Source organism: Ictidomys tridecemlineatus, chromosome 11 (assembly GCF_052094955.1).
Source record: "Ictidomys tridecemlineatus isolate mIctTri1 chromosome 11, mIctTri1.hap1, whole genome shotgun sequence".
Lineage (NCBI taxonomy): Eukaryota > Metazoa > Chordata > Mammalia > Rodentia > Sciuridae > Ictidomys > Ictidomys tridecemlineatus.
The window spans coordinates 22235129-22259820 of NC_135487.1; the positions used below are offsets into that span (position 1 = coordinate 22235129).

General features: G+C 42.2%; 1 protein-coding gene across 1 annotated transcript in view; it reads left to right on the forward strand.

Moving 5' to 3' along the window:
- Nucleotides 1-18779, forward strand: part of Zbtb8b (zinc finger and BTB domain containing 8B) — a 30067-nt gene extending 11288 nt beyond the window's left edge. The window contains exons 3-4 of the mRNA XM_005317757.4: nucleotides 7301-7479; nucleotides 9648-18779. Coding sequence (XP_005317814.3) covers nucleotides 7301-7479; nucleotides 9648-9965 — 497 coding nt within the window. The 3' untranslated portion in view covers nucleotides 9966-18779. The remainder of the gene's footprint in view (nucleotides 1-7300; nucleotides 7480-9647) is intronic.
- The last annotated feature ends 5913 nt before the right edge of the window (nucleotides 18780-24692 follow it).

The window sequence follows — 24692 nt, forward strand, 5'->3', positions numbered from 1 at the left end:
TTTTTAAAACATTATTATTTATTTTAGTTTAGTTTAGTTCTAGGTGGACACAATATCTTTATTATTATTATTTTTATGTGGTGCTGAGGATCGAACCCAGTTCCCCACGCATACCAGGCGAGCACGCTACCAATTGAGCCACATCCCCAGCCCCTCTTTTTATTTTTTTAAAGCAAGAATACCATGTCTGATTAAAACTAGACTTCAAAAACTTGAAACTGCTGCTCTTGTCTTCCAAGTCTCTGGCTTAACCAGCATTTGTTTAAGACAGGGGCTGTTTCAGTGAATATACTGTGGGGACTTGTTGGAATTCCCATTTCTTCATGATAATAGCATTTCACGGGCTGAGGATATAGCTCTGTGGTACAGTGCTTGTCTAGCATATATAAAGCCCTGGGTTCAGTCCCCAATACCACCAAATACCATTTGTTCATCCTACAACTATTAACATGATTTTAAGTATTAAAAATAGCATTTCACCATCCACGAGACCTTCATAGTCCCCCATGAATTTGGCAGAGGAAATATGGGGAAACAGAGACTGGGAAGGGTTTAGTGAACTTTTCAAACACAGAACCCGTAATCAAGCATCAGAGCTTCAACTAGAAACCTGGGTTGGCTCTGGGTGCAGTGGTGCATGCCTGTAATCCCGGGGCTCAGGAGGCTGAGGCAGGAGGATCTTGAGTTCAAAGCCAGTCTCAGCAAAAGCAAGGAGCTAAACAACTCAGTGAGACCCTGTCTCTAAATAAACTACAAAATAGGGCTGGGGAGTAGCTTAATGGTAGAGTGCCCTTGAGTTCAATCCCCAGTACCAAAAACAAAGAAAGAAAAAGAAAAAAAAAACTGGGCTGGCTTTATTCCACTTATTAAAGTGACTGAGAAGGTGGCTTGAGGAGATAGAGAATTTCAGTGTCATGATTTTTTGTCCTTTAGCCCCTCTTCCCATAAGCTCAAAGAGTATCTAGAAATAGTAACTTGGCTCTGCACCACCTTTATTCAAGTCTGGTCTTGACCAGTATGGAAAGTCAGGTTTATAACTGCAGGGTATTATGGCGAGGAGCTACCTGGGCCTCAGCAGTGCCAGTTGTCACCCAGGTATTGATTTCATTAACATAGCTCCAGAGTGAATTTATTCCAAGTGCCAAGGTACATAGTGGGATTGATTTGTTTGGTTATTCATTTATTTATTCCAATATTTGAGCTCTTTCCTTATGAAGGCACAAAGCTGTCACACATGGATGCAGCCCTCAAAGAACTAATGGTGTCTTTTTGTGGGAGCAGAGGTACCAGGGATTGAACTCAGGGGTACTTGACCACTGAGCCACATCCCCAGCCCTGTTTTGTATTTTATCTATAGACAGAGTCTCACAGAGTTGCTCAGTACCTTGCAGTTCCTGAAGCTGGCTTTGAACTCTCGATACTCTTGGCCTCAGCCTCCTGAGCCATTGGAATTACAGGTGTGTGCCACCACACCTGGCCCAGTGGTGTCTTTAGAGAAGATAAGAGGTGTTTAGAAATGATGTCATCCCTTCCTGGCACTAAGAGAGAGAGTTCTGTGTTCATAGTGGTCTACCAAGAGAATGATTTCTTACTGGGAATCCTTGGAGATTCCACAGACATGGCATACCAGAGTAAGAGAAGGAGACAGGGAAAAATTGATTTGAGTCAGACTGCAGGAAATCCTCAATGCTTAGTGAGGCTTTATCTACAGGACAGAGGAGTTTTAGGTAATTTGTGAGCTTGGAATAGACCAGATATGTGCTTCAGGGAGATTAATTTGGCCTCAACACGAGATGGCATGAGACAGGGCAGGGACCCTGGGAGGTTGCTGCAATAACCACAAATATGCATTGCTCATCCCTGACATAGCAGACGCCGTCAAAGCTAAGGTCCTCCTGTCATCTCATCTCCTCCAGACTCTTCAACCCCAGCTCCAGCATGTCCCACTTCTTCTTGGAAAGTTCACCTACATTGGTTGCCTGCATTGTTTTGCTTCCTAATGAAGATAGGACACCTAGGAAGTAAATTGGAAAGAAGATGTAGTGATTAGAAATTGTACAGGTATCGGGGAATGTTCCAGACAGGGAGAGCAAAGTGCAAAGGTCCATGTGTATGATCATGCTTGTGAGTGAACAAAAGGGACAGCACAGATTCTGGAGTGGCTTTAGTGGGCTGAGCAAGGCTGAGAGTGTAGAGAGATGAGGAGGCCGGGTGAGGGTCGACCAGGTCAGGCTTTGCAGGCCATGGGAAGTCCTTTAGGTTTTTTTTGGTACCAGGGATTGAACCCAGAGGGGCTTAAGCACTAAGCCACATCCCCAGGCTCTTCTTAATCTTTCTTTGGAGACAGGGTCTGCTGAGTTGCTTAGTTGCCTCACTTAAGTTACTGAGGCTGACTTTGAACTTGTGATCCTCTTGTCTCAGACTCCCGTTTGCTGGGAGCCAGTGCCACCATGCCTGGCAGGAGGTTCTCTTTTGATGTCTCTTTTTCTCAATGAGTTAAGAAGTAAGAACAGCTGCTGAAATTGAGGAGTAGGAGTTGGGGTTTGAGTTTTGAGCAAAGGGAAGGATTAAAATAGTCACTGAGAAAAATGGAAGAGTGAATGAACCAGGGAGACAGTTAGGATGCCTGGGCAGAACCAATGGATCTTATGAGTTTAGTGGTCATGGATTTAAAATGAAATCAGAAGTGGGAGGGATGGCCCAGTCCTGTAATCCCAGCTACTTAGGAGGCTGAGACAGGAGGATGGCAAGTTTGAGGCCAGCCTTGGCAATTTAGCAAGAAGCTACCTCAAAATTTAAAAAGGGGTTGGTGATGTAGTTCATGGTAGAGCACTTGCTTGCAATAGGCTCTGGATTCAATCCCCAGTACCACAAAACAAACAAATCAACAACAAAAAATGAGATCAGAACACACAGTTGTATATTTTTCTCTGTTGGTGTTAAGTTGCCTTGTTTCAGGTATGGACTAGCTAGAAAGCACTGGGGTCATGATTCTCATCACTGACTGTGCATTAGATTTGGGGGGCACTTTAAAAATATGCTAGCCAGGCTCAGTGGTGCAAGCCTGTGATCCCAGTGACTTGGGGTGGTGGTGAGGCAGGAGGATTGCAAGTTTGGGGCCAGCCAGGCTTAGCAACCTAGTGAGGCCCCGTATCAAAAAATAAAAAGAGCTGGGGATGTAGTTCAGTGGTTAAGTACCCCTGGATTCAATCCCCACTACCCCCCCCCCACATCCCCCAAAAAGATGCTGGACTTGTAGCTCAATAGTAGAGCACTTGCCTAGCATCTGGGAACTCTGGGTTTGATCTCTAGCAACACACACACACACACACATATAAATATCTTGTTTAGTTGTAAATGGACACAATACCTTTATCTTGTTTGTTTATTTTTATGTGGTGCTGAGGATCGAACCCAGTACCTCACCTGTGAGGCAAGTGCTCTACTGCTGAGTCCTAGCCCCAGCCCCAGCCCCTGGACATCAGTATATTTTTAAGTGTTCCAGGTAATTCTGATATGTAGGTAAGTTGCATCCTGGGATCTATTGGTTGTCTAGGATCAGGGCACTGAGGTATTTAGAGAACAAAGGTCTAGAGAAGAGGAGATGAAGTCAAGGGACAGAAAGGCCAGGGTATTATAAGGGTGGTATTCAGTATTCGCGCCAAGGATTAAATTGAGAGAGTTGCTGAAGGCCGAGTGTTTGCAACTTTAAAGGATGGGATGGCCTAGGGCTGGGTGATCCTAAGAGAGGGGCAGAAGTGGGATCATCTGATGACAAGAGTTCCAGAGGTCTCAGGGCTTAAGGAAGGAGGCAGAGACAGTGTGAAAAGGGCAGTGAAGCCCAGGAGGCCCCTCCCTGCCTCTGACCCAGGGGCAGCAGGTGCTCAGCGGGGAGCATGGGCTCAGCCCAGGCAGCCATTCCAGTCCATGGAGGACTCTCCAACCTGTGTCCTTCCCCTCCCCCCAGCTCCAGATTTACCTGTCTGACCTGGGCATCCCCATGTGGACACTCTGCACACACCTCAAACAGTGAAATCCAAGCAGACGCTTCTTCCTGCGCCTGCTCTCCTCCCGTGTTCCCTGCCAACTCCGCCATCCTCCACCAAGTCGCCAACCCACAATCTGTGTCATAATTTAGAGCCTTTTCTTTCCCTGGTCCCCACCTGCAAGGTGGTCATCGGGGCTGCTGGTTTTCCTTCTCCTCAGTTGTCCACCCCAGGACCACTGTTTAGTTCATGGCATCTCTCATGCAGACCTGCATCTCCTCCCACTTGGAATTCCTACCTTTAATCTTGCCTCTCTTAAATCTTTCCTCTGAACTGTCTCCAGAGGGATCTTTTAAAATTAAACCTGGCCAGATGCAGTGTCCTATGCCTGTAATCCCAGCAGCTCCAGAGGCTGAGGCAGGAGGATTGCAAATTCAAAGCCAGTATCAGGAACTTAGCAAGGCCCTAAGCCACTCAGTGAAACCCACCCTGTCTCTAAATCAAATATAAAAAACGGTCTGAGGATGTGGTTCAGTGGTTGAGTGTCCCTGGGTTCAATTCCCCCCCCCCCAAAAAAAAGTCAAATCTGACCATGAAAAATCTGATCATATACCTGCCCTGCCTAAAATCATAGATGTTTATAGAGCAAAGTCCCAGTTCCTTAACCTGTCAGCTCCACCAGGACAGGTAGTTTTGTCTCTTAATGTTCACGGTTGTGTCCCCAGGGCCTAAGACAAAGCCTTACACATAGTTGGTGCTCAGTGTAAATTTGCTGAATAAACAAATGAATGAAACCATCACAGTCTGGCTCTTGCCTCTTCCTCAGCCTCATTCCTAATTCCCCTTCTCATACTCCATATGATCCTTAATCTCCATGCTTGAGCATGTGTTCTTCCTCTACCTGGGATCCCTTTGTCTGGAACTTCTGGTGAACTCATTCATCCTTCAAAACCTTGCTCAAAGGTCACCTCTTCTCTGGAATCGCCTCTGAATTCCTAGAGAGAATCATGACTTTCTTATCTATATTTCTTCAACACTTTGAACTTTACATGTGTTACATGGTATTGTATAGGTACATTCACATGTCTGGAAACATGGCACCTAGGACGTAATATGCATTCAAGGGAACTGTTGTTGCACTGGGAAGTTAGATTATGAACGAGAATGGAAAGTACTGAGATAATTCATACCTTTCTGATGAAGAAATGGTTAACAGTTTCCTATCCCACCCCCCAGGACTTATGCTGGGCCCATTTTACTTTATGTTCCTGTAGATAATCAAGGGTATAGTCCAAGACCAAGCTGAGGGGGTCTGCACAATGCCAAAGGCATTTGGCAGGAGGATAAACTATGAGCTGCTGCTTTTATCCCAGGAAACAGATTATCACTCCTATTTCACGGGTATCTCAGGACCTACAGTGTAATCAGTAAGAAAGATCGTAGTCCACCCTATGTATGGTGTTGAGCTATGAGGTGCTGCTTTATCTTAGGAAACAGATTTTTAGAGTCCCCATATAGTTTGCAAAATGTTAGGCATTATCAGGGTGGGAACCAGAAACTGAAGAGAATATATCCACCCCTCCACCAAAAGATGTTGGGCTCTCCCTTGGAATTCCTGTGCTATATTTTTGCGGCAGCTGGAGAAGAGTTAGGTGTCCTGAGGTGGTCCCAGAGACAGAGTTACTACAGTGTTGAGAGAGACCACAAGAGCCAAAGAAATGATGATGATAGGGCTGGGGTTGTGGCTCAGAGGTAAACCGCTCGCGTAGCACGTGCGAGGCCCTGGGTTCGATCCTCAGCACCACATAAAAATAAATAAATAAAATAAAGGTATAAAAATTATTAAGAAAAAGAAATGATGATGATGGCAAAATGGCTAATATTTATGAGTGCTTGCTATGTACCAGGTGCTGCACTTTAGGTGTTAAATTTCATTTCATTCTTATCACAATCCAATGAGGTGGGAATGATAGTCATAACCTGGTTTTACAGATGAGGAAAGTAAGGCTCAGAGAAGTTGAGTGAGAAGTCCAAGGGCACACAGCTAATAGTTGATAGAACCAGGACTTAAACCCAGCTTTCTCTACCCAAAACGTTTGAGTCCCCAGTGTCCCCATGGATATGATAACCAAAGTTGTGAATCCTGAAGGACACAAATAGAAGGAACAAATCTCAGAATACTGCAGTAAGTGCAACTCAGAAGACGTGAGAGGAACCGTTTTTATATGTGTGACAACCATGACATCACCTTACTGGTTGTATAAGCAAGGTGGGGAAAAAATGTAGGAGCAAGGTTTAACTGTATTCCGGGGTATTTGATGATTTCAGATATATTGAGTTAATATGAATTTCAAACAATTTAAGGTCTGCATTATAGCAGACCTCTTCTACATATTCCTGGAAGATATCCTTAGGAACTGTTGTCCATATTCCTGGAAGATATTCTTAGGAACTGTTGTCCAGGCATGAATTCTGATCCAGAAGTCTGTTCCTCCTGAGGATTTTTTCAGTTTTGAAGATAATGAGATAATTCAGAGTCGGTCTTCTTCTCAAGCTACTATAACAAAGTATAAGGGACCAGGTGGCATAAACAACAGAAATGTATTTTCTCACAGTTGGAAGGCTTGAAGTCCAAGGAGGAGGTGCAGGCAAGGTTGGTTTCTGGTGAGGCCTGTCTTCTTGGTTTGCAGATGGTAGTTCCCACAGTGTCCTCACACAGGCTTGTGTGTGCTCTAGGGTAGGGAGGGGAGACCAGAATAAGGGGGAGAGAGAGACTGAGAGATCAGTCATTTCGAGTGTCTTCTCTTTTAGGGCCTCCAGACCTATCATTTAAGCACCACCCTTACGAGCTCTTTTAACATGAATTACCTCCTTAAAGGCCTTATCTCCAAATACAGTCAGCTTAGGGGTTAAGCCTTTAAGGTATGAATTTGTGGGGGGACACGGAACAGTCCCTAACAAGGTCTCACCATCTCAAAATGAAATTAAACAGAATAGACACACCAGAGGGAGTATGTTTCAGGAAGCATCTCCAGCTCTCCACGAGAAGATACCTGTGTCCTGGGATGTATTTCTGACTGTGAGTCAAGAGAAGTGTGAGAGCTGTGTCTGTGGCAGTTCCTGCAACCTAGTGTCAGAAGCCCATTTTACGTCTAGCTCATTGGGAGCCAGAGCTGGAGTTAGGCTGGTGTTTTGATACCCTCCCTGTGTGTCTGGGCTGGTGGAATCCCCCAGCTCAGGATCCCATCCATCAGAGGGTGGCCAGGGTTTCCACGGCTTACAGTACCGCTAAATCAATCCATTGGGTTCTACAGGTGACGTGTTGGTCGTCCCCATCAAGCTGCACAAGTGTCCTTTCTGCCCTTACACTGCCAAACAGAAGGGCATCCTCAAGCGGCACATCCGCTCGCACACTGGCGAGCGGCCCTACCCGTGCGAGACCTGCGGGAAGAGGTTCACCAGGCAGGAGCACCTGCGGAGCCACGCCCTGAGCGTAAGTGCCCCGCCCCCGGGCTCTTCTGGCAGGGGCAGCTCCTGATATTACGTAATGTAAGGGTAAAGCAGCTTGTCTTTCCCTTCTCTGTCCTCTGAGGTATTGTCAGAGAATTTTGAACATATTTCTCCTACTGAATTAAAGCTGGGCTGGTAGCACTTAGAGAAAACTAAAACACAGGTGATTACAGACTGGTTTTTTTTCCTTCCTTCCTTCCTTCCTCCTCTTTCTTTCACTCTCCCGCGCCTCCCAGACCCCTTTCTGCTGGGAACTGAACCTAAGGGCACTTTGTCATTGAGCCACATCCCCATTAAGGCCTTGCCACACAGACTAGTTTTCTACAGAGAGAGTAAAGGACTTTTAGATCCTGCTTAGGAATGGTTGTCAAAAGGCAGAGAACAACAGGGCTTGGACAGGGAAGTGGGGATCTTCCCACTGGTGTGATCCCAGAGATAACCTGCATCCTCAGTTTCCCCTGGGGGTGGGGGAGGGGTGTGTTACCATGTATAAGGCTACCTGTAGGCAGCAAAGAGGGCTTCAACCCAAAGGTACCTCTCTTCTATCCAGCTGCCCCTAGGATTCTATTTTCATGTGAGCTGGTGATTCCCACCAGCCACAGAACCTTCCAGCCATTTAGAAAGTCTCTGCATTTATGGTCATCTCTGAGCAAGGTAGTTAATCTTTGGAAAAGCCAAAATAAGGCCAGGGAATGTAGCTCAGTGGTAGAGCACTTGCCTAGCATGTACAAGGCCCTGCATTCCATCCCCAGCACTGCTCCCCCACCAAAAAAAAAAAAAAAAAAGCATGTGAGCCAAGTGCAGTGGTGCACACCTGTAATCCTAGCGACTTTGGAGGCTGAGACGGGAGAATCTCGAGTTCAAAGCCAGCTTCAGCAATGGTGAGGTGCTAAAGCAACTCAGTGAGACCCTGTCTCTAAAAATTATACAAAATAAGACTGGGGATGTGGCTCAGTGGTCGGGTGCTCCTGAGTTCAATCCCTGGTACCCCGCCCCCCCTCCAAAAAAAAAGAATGTAAAAACCCATAGAATGAGATAAAATCTCTGCAAGGCACATGTTTGGTAAGGGTCTGAAAAATTTAAAGAACTCTTACAATGAAACAATAAAAAAGGCATAATTTAGTTAAACATGGTCAAAGAATTTGAGTAGATATTTCTCTAATAAAAAGACATACAAATGGCCGATGAGCACCTGTAAAGATGCTCACCATTATTACTTATAGGGTAAATGCAAATCAAAGCCAACGTGAGATGCTACTTTACACCCACTAGATGCTATCATTGTTGGTTGTCTTTATCAGTCTTTCTTGTCCCTCTCTCTTGTATGTATCCTGGTTCTCAGAGCTGCTGTACCCTGGAGTCCCTATAGAGTGCACACATTAGAAAGACATTACCTGGGGCTGGAGATATACTTCAGTTGGCAGAGTGCTTGCCTCGAATGTACAAGCCCTGGGTTCAATCCCCAGCACCACCACCAAAAAAAAAAAAAAAAAAAGATATTTCCTTATACAGAGGGAGTGACACATACCTGTAATCCCAGCTCCTCGGGAAGCTGAGACAGGAGGATGGAAAATTCAATGCCACCCTGAGCAACTTAGCAAAACCCTGTCTCAGATTTTTAAAAGATAAATAAAAAGAGCCAAGGGTTCAGCTCAGTGATGGAGTGTTTGCCCAGCACATGCAAATCCCTGAGTTCAATCCCTAGCATCAATCCTAATCAGTTCATTGAATGCCCTTTATGTGCCAAGAACTAGGAATTCAGTAATGAATGAGATAGCTTCTGTCCTTGCCCCTTAGAGCCTACAGTCTACTGAATTTTGTCAATGATTTATGAGGCATACAACAAAGGAAGAAGCTTAGGTGAGAATATATAGTTGGGGACCCTAAGCTGGCTCAGAGCATCAGGGACAACTTTCTTGAAATCATTAGGGAAGAGCGAGGAGCTGGAGATGGGAAGGGGGAACACTCCACACACATCCAGTGGTCCTGGGGTGGAAAGGACCTTGGTGAGACTGAGACTCTGCAGAGAAAGCAAGGGGGAGAGGACATGAAGTGAGGGTGGAGGTCAGGCAGGGGCCAGATCACATGGGCCCGTGGACCATGGCTCAACCCCTTTTCTGTGATATTTACTGTGTCTTTTTCTGATCATAGGTACACAGATCTAACCGCCCAATCATCTGCAAGGGCTGCAGAAGAACCTTCACTAGCCACCTTTCTCAAGGGCTGCGGCGCTTCGGGTTGTGTGACAGCTGCACCTGTGTTTCAGACACTCATGATGACGATGACGATTTGATGCCCATCAACCTTAGCCTTGTGGAGGCGTCATCTGAAAGCCAAGAGAAGAGTGACACAGACAATGACTGGCCAATCTATGTGGAGTCTGGCGAGGAGAACGACCCCACCGGAGAAGATTCTGATGACAAACCACAAATTCGATCCAATGCATCAGAGCGGGAGACACTGACATAGCAATAAATGGGTGGGGAAGACATCTTAGAATGCATTCTTGCTCATTCTGTGGCAAAAGCCCCCATTGGTGCAACCCTGGGAGGAACTTTTTTTTTTCATTGTGATTATAATTGCATTTTTGTTAGGCTATCCGGTAGAGGCCAAATTTTTTTATTTAAGACTGATAACTTTAAAAAATTTTATTTTTATTTTATTCATTTATTTATATGTGGTGCTGAGAATCGAACCCAGTGCCTCACATATTTGAGGCAAGTGCTCTACCACTAAGCCACAACCCCAGCCCAAGACTGATAACTTTTTAGTGTGGTACCCTCCATTTCTGAGGGCTTTGCTGACAACTCCTTAATTCTGAGTGAATTGAGGGTAGCCCAGAGTTTTCCTGTTTTTCCTGCTGTGCATCCAACCTCTGGTTAAGAGGAAGATAAGAAAATCCAGATGCTTGTTTTCACATTATCCCAATCCTCTGCATCCCTTTTTTAACATCCTTTTTCTCCAGTAGGCAAGACTACATTAAGTCTTGGGGTCAGTCTTCCCTTTGTCAAGTCTGTCCTAAAGATTTCCACATTTTGATTTTCTGGCAATGTATTAAAGGGAATGTTTCTTTGATATAAAAAAGACTGACTGAATGATCATAAAAGGTACTCCAAAACTATAGTCTTAAAGACTAGGAGTATTTATGTGCAGAAAATCCTGGAAATGAACTGAAAGGTTCATTAGGGCATCCCACTTGCCCAGTTGAATTATATTTTATAATTCCCAAGAAGGGAGCCGTGAGCCAGGGCTGGGTGGTTTCCCTGTCTGGTTTGGTATTCAGCAATTCTAAACACACAAATAACCTGTTCTGAGATCATAAAGCAAGTTACTTGGGTAAAACTCAAATTGTTGCCCTACTTGTTCCAGCCATTTCCAAAGGACATCTCTATGTAACACAGAAATGAAGCCACCCATGACATTTCTTTCATTCTTTAACTTTGTCTATGCCCAGAACTTTAATTGGAAGGAAATTATAAGCCCATCTAAACAAGTTCTATTTCTGAATCATTTATCTTTTTTTTAAATTTATTTATATGCGGTGCTGAGAAACGAACCCAGGGCCTTACACATGCCAGGCAAGTGTGCTACACAGAGCCTCAGCCCCAGCCCTCATTTACCTTTTTTTTTTTTTTTTTTTAAGAGAGAGAGAGAATTGTAATATTTATTTATTTTTTAAAATTTCTCGGCGGACACGACATCTTTGTTTGTATGTGGTGCTGAGGATAGAACCCAGGCCGCACGTATGCCAGGCGAGCATGCTACTGCTTGAGCCACATCCCAGCCCCTCATTTACCTTTTAAAAGACCCTCTCAAAGGAAACAGAAAATTAATTGAACAGGTTTTGAAGCCAATCTGCTTTTTATCTACAGTGCAGCTGTATGATCATTCTAACAAAAGAGGCTGAACGTCTTTAAAGGGTTAAAGAGCATACTCTTTAGGAGAAATTAGGGACAAAGGATGTACTTGAATGCACTTTCAAATTTTGTCTTAAAGTATCCAAAATGAATTTTTTTAAAAATCCCTTTGTCTTAAAGTATCCAAAATGAATTTTTAAAAAAAATCCCTTTGTCTTAATGTATCCAAAATGGATTTTTTAAAAAATCCCTTTGCCTTTAATTTTCATATAGTGTGTTTCAAAAGGATGTAAAATCAACTTTTCTTTCTGCCTCTTGAACAAAAACAAAAAATCAAGAGCAAGTGTAAATTGTAAATTGGCTTGTAGGTGTCGGTCTGGTTCTTGAAGGGTTAAAGAGGGCTTTTTTATTGTCCTTGTTTGTTTGTTTGTGGTGCTAAGCATTGAATCCAGGCCTCGCTAAACAAGCACTCTACCAGACAGGACAGTCAGGAATTAAGAGTATAAAGAAAAAAAAATTTTTTTTTTTTTTTGGTTCAGGGATTGAACCCAGGGTGCTTTACCACTGAGCCACATCCCCAGCCCTTTTTATATTTTATTTTGAGACAGGGTCTTGTTAATTTTCTTAGGGCCTCGCTAAATTGCTTATGTTGGCTTTGAACTCACACACAAAAAAAACCCTTCTGCCTCAGCCTTCCAAGTTGCTGGGATTATAAATGTGCACCTCCATGCCTGGTTAGAAACTTTTACAACACTTTGGTCTTGAGACAGCCACACATGTGATCAGTGGCCTGTTCTTCAACCGGGTATGGGCCAGCTCAGGCATGGCCAGCTGTGAGCCATACTGTACAAAGACTGGATACTAGGCCATGCAGATGACTGGAAATTTAAAAATTGGTCTCTCACCACAAACTGTCAGAAAAATAGTTATTCTAAATCAAGAATTATACATTGAAAATTATCAGAGACCAAAAATAACTTCTTACATGAAATGGAAATATTAGCTATAATTTCAAAAAATTGATTATTTTTATTTTTTAGACGTTGATGGGCCTTTATTTTATTGATTTATTTATATGCAGTGCTGAGAATCGAACCCAGTGCCTCATACATGCTAGGTAAGCAGTCTACCACTGAGCCACAACCCCAGCTCCTCAAAAAAGGGATTTTAGCAAAAGAAAACTTTTTTTAGGCGTAGATGGACACAACACAATGCCTTTATTTTTTTTTAACTTTCTTTTTTTTTTTTTGAGAGAGAGAGAGAGAGAATTTTTTTTAATATTTATTTTTTTTTTAGTTTTCGGCGGACACATCATCTTTGTTTGTATGTGGTGCTGAGGATCGAACCCGGGCCACACACATGCCAGGCTACCGCTTGAGCCACATCCCCAGCCCACAATGCCTTTATTTTTATGTGGTGCTGAGGATCGATCGAACCTGGGTCCCGCCTGTGCTAGGGGAGCGCTCTACCACTGAGCCACAGTCCCAGAACCGCCAAAGAAAACTTAGATAGGGGTTTAGACTTGTTTTATAAGGACTTTTATTTAATATTTTAATTTTCTTTTTAATTTATTTCTGATTTTTTTTTTTTTAGATGGGAGTGGTCTCACTATCTTGTCCAGGCTGGCATTGAACTCAGGACCCTCCAGCCTTAGGCTCCTAAAAAACTATCACACCCAGTTTATTTCTAATGTTTTGTTGTTGTTGTTGGAGGGTACTGGGGATTGAACTCAAGGGCACCTGGCCACTGAGCCGCATCCCCAGCCCTATTTTGTATTGTATTTAGAGACAGGGTCTCACTGAGTTACTTAGCACCTCACTTTTGCTAAGGCTGGCTTTGAACTCGGGATACTCCTGTCTCAGCCTCCCGAGCTGCTGGGATTACAGGCATGTGCCAACATGCCCTGCAATTTCTAATGTTTTAATACTACTTTTCTGGGCTGGGGTTATGGCTCAGCAATAGAGCACTTGCTTAGCACATGTGACGCCCTGGGTTCGATCCCCAGCACCACATATAAATAAATAAAATAAATATATTAAAGAAATACTACTTTTCTACCTCACAGTTCAACTTCTGTCTGCCTTTTCTGGGAGAGCCTTGATTCTCTTCAATGATCCTGTAACCTATTCATATCATTGTGTAAAGTTTCATTGTAAGACATTGATTTTCAATTTAGAGTGATTTTGCCCCACAGAGGACATTTGGCAATGTCTGGAGTTGTTTTCAGTTGTTATGACATGGGGCAGGGTGCTGCTGGCATCTAATAGATAAAAGACTAGGAATGCTAATAAACATTCTACAATATGTAGGACAGGGGCCTCACAGCAAAGAATCATATAGTTCAAGACATCAGTAGTACCAAGGTTGAAAAACTGTGGGTATTTGACAGCTTGCTGTTGCTGTGATACAATGCCTGAGAAAAACACTTAAAAGGAGGAAAGATTTATCTTGGCTCACATTTGGAGATTTTAGTTCATAGTCACTTGGCTCCGTTGTTTCTGGGCCTGGGTTGAGGTAGAATGATGTTGTGGGGAGGGTGTAGTGAAGCAAAACTGTTCACCTCAGGGCTGCCAGGAAGCAAAGAGAAGAGGAAGGTACAGGGGACAAAAACATAGCCTTTAAGGGCATGCCCCCGCCCCAGGACCTACTTCCTCCAATTAGGCCCCACCTCCTAGGGTTGATTTTTTTTTTTTAACCACTTCCCAACAGCCCAGAATCCATCAAGTGGATTAACTAATTAAGGTAGTTTGATCCAATCACCTTCCAAAGGTCCCACTTCTGAACACTTTGCCTTGGGGACCAAGCCTTCAATATACCAGCGTTTGGGGGACATTTCAGATCCAAGCCATAACACCACCCTTCTGTAAGATATGGTAAGATTTTTTTAAAATGACCTTTAATGTGTGAACTTAATTTTTGTTCAGTTACTGAGGCCAGATGGTTCACAGATTTATGATGCAGAAACTTAGAAATCCTGACTCTGATTCCTATACCCGGAACAATTGTCTCTGTTCATTTTTGTTAAATTTTAAAGTAGCAGAATCATTAGGAGCAAAACAGAATGTGAAGCTTAATATGGAAAAGATTTTCTTTCTTCCATGATATCTCAGGTTGTGACATTCCTGGTCGACTGTCTGGAGTTTGTGTATGATACACGATATGACCAGTCACTGGGTATAACTGGATTGCTGAATTTTTTTCACTTTTAAAGGAGATACTTCCTTTGGATCATCAGATCATAAACAGGTTGTCAGTTAAATTTATATCATATTTGATGGTCAGTATTTATTAACATAATGAATTTGAGGTTTCATTCATGGAGTTGGTGATTTTTGTTTTCCTTTCTGCAGGACTGGGGATGGAACCTAGTGCCTCACACGTGCTAGGCCAGTTCTCTGCCACTGAACCACATCCCCAGCCCGCAGTGATATTTTTATAAAAAGTAAATTCATAGTTGGGCCCCAAACAGATTATTAGTAATTTATTAGTAATTTTGTTTATATTCTGGCATCCTTCTGGCACATTCAGTTTAAGTTCACAAAGGGATATTTTTGTCTCACAATAGATACATTGCATGGATGGGAACAGGATTCTTATAATGGAATTCAAAATTGGTGTTCTTAGGAAGCTGTTTCTCTTGAGAGATGGGAGTCCCCCTTGCCAAGTGTTGGGAAAGAGTGTAAATAAGGCCTGTAACTATAATAATTAGGAAATGACACTGCACATCATAGGTTCTGATCATTTGGCAAAAGGATGTAAATATTTTGGTGGCCACTAGTCTCTGCAGATTCTTTAAGGAAACTGCTGACCTAGCGATCTACAGAATGTTGTGGAATTGAGTGTTCTGGTGATTCAGGGTACTGTGATGGGTTTTTTTGTTGTTAATTGATGTTGCGACAAACTCCACTGCGAGGAAGGCAATGGGTGGGGCTACGTGCACCAATTCTGAGAGTAGTGGCAAGACTGCAGTGGCCTTTGGTCCACGGATTCATACTTTCATTAGCTTCTCTAGGTTTGCTTGTGTGTCCCTTGTGCATTGAGAATAGAATTAACTATGTGAAGTCTAGCATAAGGGGCTAGGGAGGGGCAGAGGGTTGGGTGGGTAAGAAATCCCTGTCACACTGTTTTGAGCATTGCTGCTGTACTTCCTGTTGTCATTGGTCTGTGTGGCTTGCCTTGTGCTTTCATGCGATTGCTCACATGATCTTCTAATCCTAAAAGGGGCCCTTTATTTGGTTGCTTATAATGAACAATATTTTGTTGACTTTTGCTCCTTTATAGGTCTATCTTTCTACCCTGTATTACTCTGTTTCTCAAACCTTTCATTGTAGTGCTGGAAATTTGAATTGTTTTCTTCTAAAGATGCTTCTGTAGAGAAAAATGAAACTTTTGGTGGGGGTGGGTGGATAAGAGTAGTTTGGCTGATTTCTAAAATGTCTCTATTTTAAAAGGTGACAGTAACCCACATCATGATTAGATGACATAGAATCATTACTACTGAAAGAGGACATCCATTTTGACCCTCCAGGGAGATAATTTTGCTACTACCAATTCTTCATTAACAGCTGTGGTTTTAGGGAAGTACTTTTTATACCCATCATTCAATTTTTGGACCTTTGTCAGAAAAGTAAAGTCAGTGAAAGTTATGGTGGGGATTGTGTGCTTTGAGGAAGAAGGTTTAGAAGTGACAAGCTTGGGGATTTTTAGGGGAAGTATCCATTTGAGATACATGTCTTGGTGACTTGATAGGGAGATGGATTATGTCGTGCAGTCTGTGAAGGGTATGGTCAGGATTTTCGTTGGAAGCAGAAAACAACTACCAGATAGTTGCACATCTTTTACTATTGTCTGTAGCTCCTGTGGAACATCTACTCTACCAGGAAGCCAAGCAAACGGTCCTGCAGTGCCTTCTAGGGGCCTACTGAGGCTCAGCTGAATGTTTAGAAACATTCAGACTCATAAGCTGCCACCCTTGGCATCAATGTCACGTAGAAGGCTATAGAGTGGGAAGTACAGCTTGGCAGCAGGGCAGACCAGCTGTTGTCATTCTATGGGAGTCCCTGCAGCTGTCCATGTGGCATAGCTCATGTGCAGGGAGACAGATCAGGTATTAATGTGGAGGCTGCCCTAGCTTAGAAGCTTCTTGTCCCATGGGAGCAATTAACTCTTAGAACAACATAGATGTCTTAGACATAGCCTCCTGGGTCTCCAAGCTTGTTCCAAGAATCACCAGTTGGGGAAGCTCGAAGCTGTGGCTTCTCCTCAGACATTTCTAGTTCTCCCAGCCCAGATGCAATTTACCGTGTAGGGGTCATTCTCCTATGTGTAATGTTGCCTGGAAACATAGTTGATAGATGACTCTATTATGTTGCCAGGCGAACAGAGCTAGAAAATTTAACCAAAGGTCAAAAACTCAGCAAAAGGGGAATAGATTTTTGTTAATCCTTACCTAACAGTATGTGAAGCAACTGCACAAAGATATTCCACCTAATCTTTTTTTTTTTAATATAACAGGTCCCAGTATTCCAAACATCCAGTTAGTTAGTTAGTTAATTAATTAATTAATTTTTATATGGTGCTGAGGATCCAACCCAGGGCCCCACACGTGCTAGGTGAGCACTCTATCGCTGAATCACAACCCCAGTACTCCAAGTAATTCTTTTTTGCAGAGGGGAGGGGGGACTGGGAATTAAACTCAGGGCACTCGACTGAGCCACATCTGAGCCACATCTGAGTCACACCTCAGCCCTATTTTGCATTTTATTTAGAGACAGGGTCTCACTGAATTGTTTAGGGCCTTGCTGATGCTGAGGCTGGCTTTGAATTCGAAATCCTCCTGCCTCAGCCTCCGGAGCTGCTGGGATTATAGGCGTGCACCACTGCATCCGGCTCCTCCACCTAATTCTTATAAAATAGAGCCAGAGGAGTTTCCTATGAGAATGCAGCCAACATTTTTCTTCATTTGAATAATATTCATTCTTTGTGCTTAGCTGTTTATGATTAATATACTGTTTATAAATTTTACTGAGGTAGGTGGAAGAGTTGGCTAAACAGTCAAAATGGCCCCATCAAAATGTCATATATCCCTTGGTGCTATTTGTAGTTGGCAAGTACAGTATGTCATACTATAGGGACATGATTTAATGGAAATTTCTGAGGGTTACATCAGTCATACTTTGAGGGGAATCCATGCCCTGCCAGAAACCAGCAAGCATTGGGTTCCAGGTCACAGTCCCCCTCACTGCTGCATCATATATTGCTACTCTTGGCTCCTTCAATTGCTCCTGGCACATCAATAAGTGAGGACAGCTGTTTATTTATTCAACAGTTATCCACAATTATTTATAGAGTCCTAACCGTGGGCCATTCACTATGGTGTCTTTAATGAGCCTGCCCGATCCCTGCCTGGAAGGAACTTGCAGCATGCCATCAGGAGCCCAGCAGGTAAGCAGTTACAATGTAGTGTGGGGCGTGACACCTAGAACTCCTAGCCCAGTCTCACAGCTTTCTTATCTAAGCTGCTGCTGTTGTGATCATCCCATTTCATAAACTTCTATTTATAAGCAATTTAAACAGTTTCTGAAATACCCTGCCTTTTCTAAACATGGTGGCTTTGGACATTAACAGTATTTAAATAACCTGTTTTATTCAGATGTATAAAAATTGTATACACATTTCAGAATATCTCTAGTCTTTAGAACATATGCGCCAGATGCTATTGCTTTCTTATTTCAAAAAAACTATCTATAATGTGTGTATATATATTATTTGTCAATTAAAAATAAAATTAAAACAACAAATAACTTTCCATTATATTGATCTAGTGTAATAAAACAAAAGCATTATTGCTGTGACACGTGGAGAGAGCCCAGTAGATTGGGTCTTGGTTGGCTGTGAACTAGCTGATACTGCAGAACTCAGGATAGATGTAGGACAGGACCATTCAGTCACAGGATCTGAGGGCTGGAAGGGACCCTAGAGATGGTCTCGTGCAACTCCATTTTACTCTGGAGGTGAAATGACTAGTTTCTAGTCCCTACACACCTGGTGAAGATCAGAAACCAGGTCCTGGCAGGCCAAAGCCAATAGCAGGCATGTCAGGACAGACAAGAGAGAACATCCACACACAGCATTTTTTCTTTGGTTACCTATTAGACAAAAATGCTGTTTGGGCCTGATATGATCAAATATGCCTTGTGTGATCAGGGCCTGCATTCTTGTGATGCTTAGACAGGGAGGGGGGAGTCTTAAGTAGAACATAGGATAGTTAACCCAATATTTTTGTTCTATAATACCCACGAGTATCTACAACAGCATAACCAGAATATGAACATACAAATAATGCAAATGGAAATTTCCATTGTCCGGTTATTTTTTAACATATATCATTTGATTTTAATGTATTTGCTTTATTTGTAAAAACTTTCAAAAGTAAAAACTATCCAGCTGGGCTGGGGATGTGGCTCAAGTGGTAGCGCGCTCGCCTGGCATGTGTGCGGCCCGGGTTCAATCCTCAACACCACATACAAACAAAGATGTTGTGTCTGCTGAAAACTAAATAATAAATATTAAAAAAAAAAAAAAACAACTATCCAGCATTTTCTTGAAATTACTTCTCCCAACATCTCTATATTTTATTTTATTCTGGTACTGAAGATTGAACGAGGGGTGCTTTACCAATGAACTACATTTTCAGTCTTTTTGCTTTTTTTTTTTTAAAAAATTGGGGGGCACTGGGGTTGTGGCTCAGTAGTAGAGTGCTTGCCGATTAGCAAATGTGAGGCCCTGGGTTCCATCCTCAGCACCACATAAAAATAAATAAATAAAATAAAGGTATTGTGTCCAACTATAACTAAAAAATAAATATTAAAAAAAAAAGATTTTTGGTATAACAGGGATTAAACTCAAGGATACTCAACCACTGAGCCATAGAAACAGCGTCTCACTGAGTTGCTTAGTGCCTCACATTTGCTGAAGCTGGCTTTGAACTAGCAATCCTTCTGCCTGAACCTCCTGAGATGCTGGGATTACAGGCTATGTTTATAACTGATTTTTGAAACATAATTTGTGCATGATTTTGGGAATTCAACAAGGAACAATCTTATTTGAAACAAAACCACATATCTTTAGTTCAGCAGCCCATATATTATTTTTGGTATTCAGTGACAACATATTTTAAGTATATCTTGACTCAATGAGTTTTAATAAATCTGTAAAAACTCATTTCATTAAAGATCTGCAATGATATACAACAGTTATCAGCAAAATAGATTAGCCACTTAACCAATCTAAAAATACCTAGAAGTAGTGCTGCTGGCTATTAATGAAATATTTATCAAGTTTGAGATTAAAATTAATTTAGGGTCATCAAAGATTCGAATCAATTCTAATTTGGGTAAATCAACCTGGGGATAAACAGGAAATAGTCTTGAGCTAAATTTTCATCTTGATTTGTATAAGACCAGATTGAGACAAGTTCAGAATGGAACAGTGTCGGCCAGATTCAAAAAGAAGTCTTTTGTTCCTTTATTTCTCATGTTGCCCTCAAAAACAAACGAATTTTCTGACCTTCCAGAATTTGAAACTGACCTGAGTTAAATAATTGCAAATTTGAGGAGGGTCAAAACACATATACCAGTTTCTGCAGAGTGAATGAAAATAGGGAATTAAGGTTTGATCTTTTCACATGAATGAGTTGTTAATGCTTTCTAATTTAACTTTTTCTCAGGTCAAATATTTTACATGAAATCTTAAAGAGGAATTTTATGGACAAGATTTTAGTGAAGGGGGGAAAAAACTCACAAAATAAAGAGAACTGTTAAATAGAGCTCAAATATTACCTCCCACCTCTGTTCCACTGTGTTAGGACCAACCAACTCTTTTTGTACAAGTTTCTGGGCAGAATATCCTAACTGGCACATTTTTAGATTCTGTGCAGGAAGATGACCACTGCTCGAGGAATAATAGATAGTGTGGGACACAACATAAGGAAGGTAAGACAGATAACACAAAAGTCACAGTAGGTGCAACCATTCTATTCTGACTTCTACAGCTGGTTTCCAACAACTCTTAAAAGGAAAACAGAGATGGAGCTGATCTGCCAAGTTTCTAAATGGATCAGTTCACCTTATAAAGGCGCCTGTCATAACTGCTATTAAAACAAGAGGAGATTGGCTGGGAGTGTGGCTCAGTGATAGAGTGCTTGCCTAGTATTTGTGAGGCACTCGGTTTGATCCTCAGCACCACATAAAAACAGAATAAATAGAATAAAGGTATTGTGTGTATCTACAACTAAAAAAAAAAAATTTAAAAAGAGAGAGAAGCCAAGATTAATGGCAATAATACCAATGCTTTTTTTTTTAATGTTTAAATATTTATTTTTTAGTATTTCAGTGGACACAACATCTTTTATTTTTATGTGGTGCTGAGGATCGAACCCAGCGCCCGGCACATGCCAGGCGAATGCGCTACCGCTTGAGCCACATCCCCAGCCCCCCAATACTTGTTTTAAGAAGTGGAAAATATTATGCTTTTTAGAACTGAATTGGTCTTCATATTCAAGTAGTTATGTACCAGGTCTGTTTATATAGTCCAGTGCTGACAAGGTTGTGGGTTGTTTTGCTGTATGTATGTATGTATATATATATATATATACATACACACACACATATTAAAATTGAGAAAGAATAAAGTAATAAATTTGTGTATATAATATAAATTTAAATTAAACTCCATTTTTAATAGAAATCTTTAAAACATGCTTTTTTTTTTTGGTACCAGGGACTGAACTCAGGGTCACTCACCACTGGGCCACATCCTCAGTCCTTTTTTTGAATTTTATTTAGAGACAGCGTTTCACTGAGTTGCTCAGCACCTTGCTGTTGCTGAGGCTGGCTTTGAACTCAGGATACTCCTGACTCAGCCTCCCAAGCCACTAGGATTACAGGCATGCACCACCACACCCGGCCTTTAAAACATCCGTGTACTTTTTTTTTTTTTTTTTTTTTAAAGAGAGAGTGAGAGAGGGAGAGAGAGAAAGAGAGAGAGAGAATTTTAATATTTATTTTTTAGTTCTCGGTGGACACAACATCTTTGTTTGTATGTGGTGCTGAGGATCGAACCCGGGCCGCACGCATGCCAGGCGATCGCGCTACCGCTTGAGCCACATCCCCAGCCCCCATCCGTGTACTTTTTAAAAAATTATTACTGCTTAAACAACAGGTTCAAATATTTCTCTTTTGAAGATGGAAAAGTTGTTTCAGTTTCAGCAAAGTAATTGATATAATTTTACATTTTTAAAACGTTGAGACTGAGTTTATTTAAGATTATCTGGGCTTACTGCCTGCTCTTGAGAAAAACATTTATAGCATGTATAGTTTTTTAAAAAAGATTCCCCATAACAATATAAAACTGCTAACACTAAATACACTTTCCATCTGTTTAAAGACTCATTAACTTCATTTAGTAATAGAAAAAAATAGTTACTAACTAGAACAGGGATTAGACCAAATTATACTTAATGCCTGTTTTTTTTTTTTTTTTGTAAATAAAGTTTTATTGGAAAACAGGCACATCATCTGTGCCAGCTTTCACATTGCAATGACAGAGTTCTGTGACTGTGACAGATATCTATTATACACAAGGCCTGAAATGTTCACTAAATTGTTACTTAAAAAGAGTTTGCCCACCTGTGATCCAGATGTTGGTAAGGACAGGGGATCTGTTACTCCTCTAGGAACTCGAAGGTAAAGTAGTTTTCTACTTTGGACCAATCTGTGAGCTTCACTAGGATTTAAGCATGCCTGGTATGTAGGTTTGAGGGTCAGTGGAGAGTACTGCTGATCTGTTTAAAATTTGGTGGGGGGGAGTTGCTGGGAATATCTGGCTGGGACAAGGATGGTCACTTGATTTTGTTCCAAGGAAGCGTACCTGAGCCTTCAATGTGAGAGCTACAGGCAGAGAATGAAAGAACATGACCTATATAATCAAACTCCACAGCTTTGAGCACCTGATGGTTCAAAATGGTAGGAGGTTAGGGGCGCTCTGCTGCACTTCCCAACACTACATGTTCTGTGTGCGTTCTCAGTGCTCCTGTGGCTCACAGGCAGTGGCAGGGAGGGCCAGTCAGCTGGATGAGCTCTAATACTGGAGACACCTAGGCTCTCAGCTTTCCCAGACACCTCCATCTCAGCAGCAGGCATCCTGAGGGACTCCAGAGCACCTGTCTTGGTGGGGGCACTTTCAGCTGTCAGGAACAGACACTCGAAAGTAAGCTGGAGGCACCGGATCTCCAAGTGTGGTCTCAGAATCAACAGCACCAGTGTCATCTTGGGGGATGCCGAGGCAAACTAAAGTTTGAAAGCAATTTAAAAAAAAAAAAAAGAAAAGTTGGACACAATACCTTTATTGTATTTATTTATATATGGTGCTGAGGATTGAACCCAGTGCCTCACACATGCTAGGCAAGCACTCTACCTCTGAGCTACAACCCCAGCCCCTTGAGAGGAGTTTTATGAGGATTCATTTTAAATTAAAATGCATTTAATTTAAATTGGGGGTTGGGGTTGTGGCTCAGCAGTAGAGCTCTTGCCTAGTGCTCACCTAGCACATGTGAGGCCCTGGGTTCGATCCTTAGCACCACATAAAAATAAATAAACAAAATAAAGGTATTGTGTCCAACTACAACTAAAAAATATTTTTTAAAAAATGCATAACTTGGGCTGGGGCTGGGGCTCAGCGGTAGCACATTGCCTACCATGTGTGAGGCACTGGGTTCGATTCTCAGCATCCCATATAAATACATAAAGGCCTATCAACAACTAAAAAAAAATGCATAACTTGATGAACTTCTAAGGAAATCCCAGATCATCTGAAATTAAAAAGGAAGGACTAAGGCTGCTCCTGGTGAGTCATATTCTTTGTCCAGTTTCCTTGTCTGCTTTTCATGCGGCTCTTAGACTGGCTTGGTTCTGCCCATTTACCAGCTCCAAATGACTGCCCCAGCCCTGATGTGACCACTGCCTAGTCCTTCAGTTAAACTCTTCCAGGGGAGGGGCTGGGGCTGGGGCTCAGTGACAGAGTGCTTGCTTAGCATGTATGAGGCACTGGGTTCAATCCTCAGCACCACATAAAAATAAATAAAATAAAGGTATGCTGTAAATCTTCAATTACACAAAATAAAAAATAAATTTTCCAAAGGAAAACAGCTTAATCTCTGCCTAAAAAAAAAGAAGAGGTTCTCTCAGATCACACAGCACACTTGGGTTGGGCAGCTGGGGGCTCTAAATGGGGAGCAGGGCATTCTTGGAAATTGGAGCTGAGTAGAGAAGTTGGTGGATATGTCCCCTGAGCAGGAGCCTGGAGGAGACAAGAATGTTGACCTCTATGTTGCCTAGATCAAGAAAATTATGGCAAGCAGCGTGTTTTGGGGGCCACAGCAGATATTTATTTTAGAGCTCAAAGACTGTTTTTCGTCTGTTTGGGTACCAGAGATTGAATTCAGGGCCATTGCTTAGTGCCCAGCTATATTGCTGAGGCTGGCTTTGAACTCCTGATTCTCCTGCCTCTACCTCCTGAGCTGCTGGGATAGAATTCCAGGCATGTGCCACTGGCTGGGCTTCAAAGACTGGGTTCTTTTTCCCTCTAGGCATGACCCAAGCATCAATTGAGCAGTGCAGTGAAGGACAATTTTTATTCTTGGCCAGGAATAGGAGAAATGGAAGGTAAACTCACAGATCAATGTCTCACTCCTTGAGGGTCAGAAGGTTAGAAATACAAGGTAAAAGAAATGAGCAGGGAGGGATGGGATAATAAAGGGGAGGAATATTCATGTCTTTTATTTTAATGAAGTTAAAGATGGTCTGGAGGTCACCTGGCAGCAATCTTAGACACACTAGTTCCATTTGTCCACCTGAAAAGGAACTTCTGGCCTTGAGGCATCTTGTCCTCAAAGACAAGAAAGATTAGGGCAGGGTAAAAATTCAGCGAGGTCACCCAGACTGTACACGACCAAGGCAGGGTAACAGGATACTGCAAACAATCCAAAGTAGTTTTATTCACAAGAGCTAAAAAGTGAAACAACCCAATGTCCATCAATTGATGAATGGATAAACCCAATGTCATGTATGCATACAGTGAAATATTATTCAGTCAACAAAAGAATGAAATGCTGATACAACAGTACATCACAGATGAACTAAGTTTCATGTGAAAGAAACTGCTTTCAAAGGGTCATATATTGTTTATTTCCATTTATATGAAATATCCAGAATAGGCAAGTTCATAGAAACAAGAAGCAGAGTGGTAGCCAGGCACAGTGGGAGGTTAAGGCAGGAGGATG